This window comes from Fukomys damarensis, unplaced genomic scaffold, assembly GCF_012274545.1.
Source record: "Fukomys damarensis isolate Sample0158 unplaced genomic scaffold, DMR_v1.0_HiC HiC_scaffold_39, whole genome shotgun sequence".
Taxonomy (NCBI): domain Eukaryota; kingdom Metazoa; phylum Chordata; class Mammalia; order Rodentia; family Bathyergidae; genus Fukomys; species Fukomys damarensis.
In genome coordinates this window covers 61,604,738-61,613,153 of record NW_022900951.1, presented here as the reverse complement: position 1 = coordinate 61,613,153, position 8,416 = coordinate 61,604,738, and the positions used below count along the sequence as shown (strand labels likewise).

The 8,416-nt window shown below is 37.8% G+C and overlaps 1 protein-coding gene across 1 annotated transcript; it reads right to left on the bottom strand.

Annotated features, from left to right (window-relative positions):
• Positions 1-232: 232 nt before the first annotated feature.
• On the bottom strand, positions 233-5,848 carry LOC104874327 (cytochrome c oxidase subunit 7B, mitochondrial). Its single transcript, XM_010641331.3, has 3 exons — positions 5,702-5,848; positions 2,420-2,544; positions 233-431 (listed from the first exon to the last, which is right to left on the bottom strand). The coding sequence occupies exons 1-3, from the start codon at positions 5,739-5,741 to the stop codon at positions 354-356; spliced, it is 243 nt and encodes an 80-aa protein (XP_010639633.1). The 5' UTR covers positions 5,742-5,848; the 3' UTR covers positions 233-353.
• Positions 5,849-8,416: the final 2,568 nt, after the last annotated feature.

Below are 8,416 nucleotides of genomic sequence, written 5' to 3'. Positions count from 1 at the left end.
GGGCCAAATTTTTGCTCAAAGATGATCTAAAATAGTGCTAAAAGCAGTTACTCATTAGCTATAATTTCAGCTTACTACTACAGATGACAACCAAATTTCCATTTCATATTACTTCTTAGAGAAGCTCTTTTCAGAATGTGTATAGTATTTTTATTTTAATATACACAAAGGTTAAATAAAAAGCGATCAAATTTATCTTCATTTACAAAGGAAACAAACAAAACCTACAATGCAGGTTTCAATTGCACTTTATTTCTTCAATATGCCATATTTTAATGGATACACAGTGCTTTTACTTGGCATCAATTATGATTTCATTTTGAAACAATTTATTATTACATCAGCTGGCATGATTACTGATCTCGCCATTCCTTTGGGGTGACTCTGCCAACAGGGGAAAGGTTCCATTCTATTCCAATTTGTGTTGCTGTCTGTAAGAATTAAAATTACATCAGTTACACATTTAAACCAAAGTCCGCTCCCCCATAAAACTTATTTCTTGAAAATGATAAAAAACATTCTGTTCTACTGGTTAAAATACCCATAAACTCATCTGGGATACAGCACCCTCCATGTAAGTCAAACCTAACTGTTGTCCTAATTCTCCACAGCAGTGCTGTTTAATAGGACTTCCCAAGATGAAAGACATGTTCTACATCTGTACTGTAACACAGTAGTCACTAGCCACAAGTGACTATTAAGCACTTGGATATGCCTAGTGTGACTGAGGAAATTTTCATTGGAATTACCTAAATAACAGCCAAAGAACATTTAGTAATACTATACCCCTCCATCATTAGGGAATAGGTCCCCTCCAAAAGCTCCTCTGACCACACATTTGCTAGATTTTTGTTTATCCCTCTAATTAAGTACACATTTATTTTAATAGTATGTTCAATTCAATCAGTGGTAGAGTGGTTGATTAGCATGCAAAAGGCCAAGGTTTCAATCCTATCACCAAAAATATTGTACCTGATAATCGGGGTTTTTTTTGTTTTTTGGGAGCGGGGAGAGGACAGTGTTTGGTTTTTTGAGACAGGGTCTCATTATGTAGTTCAGACTAGCCTTGAACTCACTATGTAGTCTAGGCTGACCTCGAACTTGTAGTGATCTTCTTGCCTCAGCCTCTCCAGTGCCGGTATCACAGGTGTGCACCACCACACCCACTCAGCTTCTTTGAGGCAAAGGTTGATTTGTTATCTTTTAAAAATAATTTAAATATTAATTTAAATTTCAAGACTACTACTTTTAGCCAGTAAATACAATGGTAAACAGATTGTTAAGATACAAAAAACTGACAAGGGGAAAAAATGAGAACCAAGGCCTGTAATGTAGAGGTACAAGACCCTAACAATGAATGTAACTGTACTGTATCCCTAAAATGTACCAATAAGCTCAATTAAAAAGAAAAAAAGATACAAAAAAAGAATGCAAATTACTTTATATCTCTTCTATTAAAAACATTGTGCTCAGTTCTACTGCAAAATTTTAGAAAAAAAAAAACTGATTACTAAAGTGTGTAGAGGAAGATGACCCAAAATTGTAAATATCCTGGCAATTATAGAAAAAAACAACCAACAGAAATAAGGATGTTTTGTTTCTTTTTGTTGTTATTTTCATGCTGGGGGTTGAACCGAAGGTCTCATGCATGCTAAGTGCACACTCTACAATCGAGCTATACCTCCAATGCTAGCAATTTTCTAATATCTAATAGCTGTCGTATGGAAATGTGATGGTCAGAATTATCTGTACTCCAATTGAATGATGGGCAAAATATGAAAGAAGTGTATTTTTATTCAACAGAAGATCCTTTTATCAGCTATACAATACAGAAAGGGCCAGCTTGTGATGCAGTAAGCAATTTGTTACTTGAAATGTTAACAACACAGCCGGGCGTGGTGGCGCACGCCTGTAATCCCAGCACTCAGGAGGATGAGACAGGAGGATCACTTTGAGTTTGAGACCAGCCTGGGCTACACAGTGAGTTTCAGGTCAGTCTCAACTACATAGCGAGACCCTGTCTCAAAAACCAAAAAAAAAAAATGTTAACAACAAAAGAGGGAGGGGAAGGGCATGTAAAAAGAAAGGATGTCTTATGTATATACATATACCAGCTCCCCACAATAAATGTAATCATGTACTACATATACTACTAAGAAAATTTTTTTAAAAAATGAATAAATGATGAAAAAGAAACATTTGTACTGGGTGGGTGATTAGATAATCTTATAAGTCCTTTGTAACTAGAAATGTATACTGCTATCTTGAATACACAGATTAAGAATGAAAAATATCTAAAATAAAAATTACTGAAGTGGAGGGTATAGGTCATTGGTAGAGTGCTTATCTCTTGTACATGAGGTCCTGGGTTAAATCCCCAGCATTGTTAAGGGAAAAAAAAAGAATCAATAATACTTACATATATCCATATAGCAATACAGAATGTGGCTCCACCAACTAATACAGCATTACCATACTTGTCATGGAAATCAGGTGTACGTTTCTGGTGGCTCTGCCTTGCCACCATTTGTTGAATGTTTCGAACTTAAAAAAAATGTAGAAATGTATCATTATTAGGAAAAGAGAACATGCGATTGACAATGCCAAAGAGAAAGCCAAGGAAGTTAACTGTATAGTGTTGCACAGTTGAATAAAATATTACATTGCAGCTAAAAACAAAGTAACATATCCCAAAATACATCAAAAATAAGATAAATTGCCAGGTATGGTGCACAGGCAAGCAATCCCAGCACTGAGTGGCCAACGTAGGAGAATCTCAAATGTAAGTCCAGCCTGGGCCACTTCTCAACTTACTAAGACTCTCTGTCAAAACAAAATGTAAAATGAGGGCTGAAGATGTAGTTCAGTGGTAGAGGGCTTGCCTAGCATGCATGAGAGCTCAATCCCCTGTACTGAAATGGGGGGAGGTGGACTCAAAATGAACCCCCCAACCCACCCCCGTACTGGGGCTCAAACTCAGGACCTTGCGCTTGCCAGGCATGTGTGGTGCCACTGAGCTATATCTCCAGCCCATCACAATGAATATCAAATTAAAGCAACTATTCATGTCCTTAAAACTTCAACCAAAAACCCCTCCAAAAAATCTGAAGTTTACTAAAAAATCATTACTAAAAAAATTACTAATGAAAAAGGCACCATGCTATAAAAAGCAGAGTATATAAAAACATGTAAGATTCAAGACCAGCCAGGCCTACATATGACATCAAGCCCTGCCAGGACTACATTGTGTGACCCTGTCTCAAAAAACAAAACAAAAAAAGCTTTAAAATACAGACTTTATCAAGTTATTCCTAGTCTGGAAGAGAGTACAACATATGAAGATAAAATCACTCTAATACATAGAAGAAGAATTGGCTTAGCACTTTTTTTTTTCTTTTCTTTTTTCCTCTCTTTTTTTGTACCAGGAATCAAACTCAGGGCCTCATGCTTGCCAGGAAGGTGCTGTGTTGCTGAGCTACATCCCTGGTCCTAGCTCAGCACCTTAAATGGCAGACAGGATTTGGTTCTGCAAATATGGAAAAGGGGAATGTGAAAATGGGCAGAGACAGAAAAATACAGCGTACTGAAAAACCAATTAAGTGTAGTTGAAAGATAAGGAATATAGGCAGGTAATACAGAATAAAACTAGAAAGGATCATAGAGAGCTACTTTGCATTGGAAGGCAGGATAAGATGGTAAAGATTTTTGAGCAGAATGACAAGTTTTTACTATAACTCTAGTATAAAGGTTGAAACTAGTTTTCAAACTGTTCCTGGAGGTTGAGCAGGAGAGCTTGAAAAAGAGCCCAGACTGGGAAAAGCGATTTCTAGAAGTGTTTCTTCCTTCCTCTGCAATTTAATTAGCAGATCCTTATTGTTTTAAAGAGCCCCAAAAGGTATATCTATAGTAGAAAGCATGTTAAAGAAATGGCAATGTTTCCCATTCACTAACAGGAACAAAATGGTGTTTATGAGGTACAATGGGTTATTTCATGGTAGTTACTGACTATTACTGGTTCTCCGAACTGCCTTACATTAGTTTCACCTTGGTCATACCCAGGATGAACAAATTTACACACATTTCACAATTCAAACTGAGCATGTGAATTAATTGGGCATGGTGGTGCACACCTGTAATCCCAGTACTCTGGGAGGCTTGGGCAATAGGTTTGTAAATGGAACCCAGCCTGGGCAACCTAGTGAGACCCTATCTAAAAAGCAAAAAAAATTTACAGGGCTGGAGATGTAGCTGAGTTTGAAGGTCCTGGGTTCAATGTCCACCGTCACTAAAGAAAGGAAGGAACTGTAATACTAGCACTTGGAAGGCTGAGGTAGGAGGATGGTGGCATGTTTGAGGCCAGCCTGGGCTACATAGTGAGTTCAAGACCAGACTGAAGTACAAAGCAAGACCCTGTCTCAAAAATCCAAAATAAAGAAACAAACAAAAGCAAGGCAAGAAGGAGGGAAGAGAGGGAATGAGGAGAAAGGAAAGAAAGTGAAAGCAAGAATGCATGTGAGTCCCACATTAAAAAAAATAAATAAATACACACACACACACACACACACACACACACAGGGTAAAAGAAGACCCTGCTTGCTCAAAGGGCAAAGAAATTAAGAATACCAAGAAATTCTGACTTGAAAACTCAGATTACCCAAGTGGATATCCTTAGACCTCTCCTTTATAATAAAAATGGTTATCACACGTTGGTAATTTCATATAATCCTCAACAACCCTATGAAATATTATTTACTAATTCCTTTTTTTTACAAAGAAGGAAACCAGTTCAGAGTATTTAAATCCTAAATAGGCTTTTAGCATAGGAAAACCCAGATGGTTTTAAATTATTTTCAAAAAGACAATAATAAGTTGAGCGTCTAGAGGAGAATCTAGAATTACCCCTATTATCTCTGTGAACTGAAAATAAAAATACAGCTATAGAAGCTAATGGTAATAGCCTAAGGTCACCACTCACGTTATTCAAGGTCACCTTCCGAACAATTCAAACAAGGAACTTAATTTTTCCCTATCAATACATAATGCAGGACTCAGGGCCTTGGATTTATCTCAATGGTTCCACTGCCTGCCTCGCAAGCACAAGGACCCCAGTTGGATCCCTGGTGCCAAAAAAAGGAAAAAAAAATCAGGTGCATAATGCAGGACTCATATTTCTCTGTACCTGCCTTTCAAACAAGATTTTTAAAGAATGACCACGATTGTTTCCAGGGCAGTTAATATTCAGTTAACAACCAACAAATAATTTCAAAGCTGCAAGGCTACCATTTAGGTTACCAGCGTGCAAAGAAACCAGATAAAAAGCTAAATTTAGTTTCTTACAGTGGCTATAGGGATTGGCGAAAGGTCCTTCTAGGTGGGTTATGAGTAAGTGTACCCCCAAAGTTAAATTTATGACATCACTTAAAAAGCGACAGCTGTCCACCAACAAAGTCGTTGAGATAACTTAAGAATTAAACCGGTGCTACATAAGGACTAAAGGCAGAAAGAAGGCTGGGAATCAGAACAAACACACTGAGAGACCAAATCAATGCTAAGAAAATCTTTCTGACGATATGGGACGAAGTAGAAGACCAAGCATTTAGAATGAGGATGTCATTCTAAATGGCAGAAAAGGGACATGAGAGACAACAGGGTAAACGGATATAAGGCTGCTGTAAATAACTTAATTATAACTTTTGCTCACCTGGAAGACGACTTAATGCGTTTTTGGCCAAGGGAAACATCGTGGAGCTGAAGATGAAACTGTGGTTATTGAAGCTGCTAGTTTGATGCAAACTACTTCCAAATACCCTTGCAAAGAGTCCTGAAAAACAAAATGGCTTCCTGCAGAGATATTGAATGAGATTTGATGAATTCTCGCGAGATTTGTGAAAACTCTATAGAAATTCTAATCTTCCTCACCCAGAGGGAAACAAAGGCCTCTCGGGAAATGTAGTTTGAAGCTTTGCAGATGACGTAGCATTGTAGTCAATAAAGACTGAGCAAACTCCTTGAAGCAAGGTTTAGGGCTCTATTGAGGAGTGCAGAGACACCGATCTACACCTAGTTGCCTAAGGCACTAGTTTAAAAAAACAGTGTGAAAGTTCAAAAGGCTTAGATTTCGTGTCTCGCTCCACACTAGCTCGTTTTTCTTTCTCCAATACATATATATTATTTGAGACAGGGTCTCAACTATGAAGTTGAGACTGACCTGGAACTCACTATGTAGCCCAGGCTGGTCTCTAACTCACAGCGATCCTCCTGCCTCAACCTCCCGAGTGCTGGAATTAAAGGCGTGCGCCACCACACCTGGCTTTTCCAATATTTATTTTTTTAACTTTTCAAAATTTTTTGTCTCTTTTTAACGTTTGCTTGTTTGTTTCTTTCATTAAGTTTATTGGTACAATTTAGGTATATAATACAGTTATATTAATCATTGGTATCTTGTACCTTTACATAACGTATCTTGGTTCTTATTTTTTTCCCCATTCCTCTGCCATCTCTTCACCCCCTCCACCCTTCCCTATTATTTCGAGTTTTTCCTCTTCTCATATTTTTTTCTTTCCCCTTCTTACCTTTTCCCTACCCCTCCCACTTCTCCTACTCCTTCAGAACTTTTCTTCCTATTAGACAATATCAATTATACATTTTGACCCTTATTTACATTTTTAGATTTTTCACACCAGAGAAACTATTCAGTACTTACACGTGTGTCTTATTAATTTCACTGAAGAGTTTGGCTTTAATGTGCATCCACTTTTTGGAGAATGACCCATGTGCAGCCGAAAAGTATATTCTGATTTTGTGGGGTGGAACACTCTGTAGATGTCTATTAAGTCCATTTGTTCAAAAGCTTGGTTCAGTCCCGGCATTATGTTGTTCATTTTTTGTCTAGATAATCTGACTATTTGTGAGAGTGGGATATTGAGGTTTCCCACTACAATTGTATTAGTGCTTATTTGGTATTTCATGTCCATTATTATTTGTTTTGTATAGTTTGGGCATTAGTATTTGGTGCATATATATTTATGATTGTCAACTCTTCCTCTTGAATTGTTCCCTTTACAAGGATGTAGTGATCTTCGACTCTCTTAATTAGTTTTGGTTTGAAATTTACTTTGTCTAGAAATAAGATAGCTACCTCCGCTTTTTTCCGGGTTCCTGTCCCATGAAGAACTGTTTTCCATCCTTCTATTTTCAGTCTATGAGTTTCTTTTTGAACTAGGTGCATTTCTTGTATGCAGCATAGTGTTGGATTGTTTCCATTCTGCCAGTCTATTTCTTTTGATTGGTGAATTGAGGCCACTAACATTGATGGTTATAATTGTATGTAATGACTTATCATCATTGTCATGTTATTTTCCTGTTTTTGGCTCTTTTTTATCCCCCTCTCCCTATAATTTCTTGCCTTACCTGATGAATTTTCTCTGTTGGGCCTCATGGAGTTGTGATCTTCATTGTCTTTTTCTAGGATATTGGTTAGAATTGTTTGGAGTGCTGGTTTGGTAGTCATGAAGTTTCTCAGGTGTTCTTTGTCAAGGAAGTGTCTTATTTCCCCATCAATTTTGAAAGATAGTTTTGCAGGATACGTCGGTCTAGATTGGAGGTTGTTTTCTTTTAAGGCTTGAAATACCTCATTCCAGGCTCTCCTTGACTTGAGGGTTTGTGTTGAAAAGCCTGCTGTGATTCTGATGGGCTTTCCTTTGCATGTGATTTGTTTGTTTTTTGAAACAGGGTTTCTGCTATGTAGTTCTAAAACGGCACAGGCATCCAGGAATTGGAGGCAGAAAGCAAACTTTATTTATGTTGACGGGCCTGGTTGGGATAATTTTTCAGAGAACCAGGCACTGTCTGTCTGTCTACAGTTTATATAGAATTTGTAAGCTGGAACTAGTACAGAAGCGGAGCAGGCAGTTGATTGGTTACATATATAATATTATTACTGATTGGTCTATAGCAAGGTCAAACTCAGGGTAAGAAACATATTTGGAGTATGCATCAGTTCAGGGTTGGCTCCGCCAAGGAGAAGCAGATAAGAAAGACACGTACTTAGAGTGAGCATCATACAGAGTATGTTACATTCCAGAATGTGTTCAAACCCCGGGCAGAGATAGAGAATTATGTTCTTGGTGGTACTCACAGGTTGCATGCGGAGTTATGTATCTGGCAGTACTGCAAATAAAATACTCGTTTATAATAATCATAGCACAGGGCCATGGAGTTTTTACTCCATTTTCAGATAAACCCACCACCACCTGCCTCACTAGTGCAAGGTCCTGAGTTCGATCCTCGGTACTGAAAAAAAAAAAGTTGACAGGGCTGGGGATTTAGCTCAGCAGTTTGGTGGCCTGCCTTGCAAGCACAAGGACCCGAGTTCAATCCCTGGTACCAAAAAAAAAAAAAAAAAAAAAAAAAAAAA

What these genes read in the sequence shown, in the direction of transcription:
- LOC104874327 (XM_010641331.3), bottom strand. Translation starts at nt 5,741, where the DNA reads ATGTTTCCCTTGGCCAAAAACGCATTAAGTCGTCTTCCAG. An exon ending in CGCATTAAGTCGTCTTCCAG is followed by an intron (nt 2,545 to 5,701) that starts GTGAGCAAAAGT and finishes ATTTTTTTTAAG; the next exon opens with TTCGAAACATTCAACAAATG. An exon ending in GTATTGCTATATGGATATAT is followed by an intron (nt 432 to 2,419) that starts GTAAGTATTATT and finishes TAATTCTTACAG; the next exon opens with ACAGCAACACAAATTGGAAT.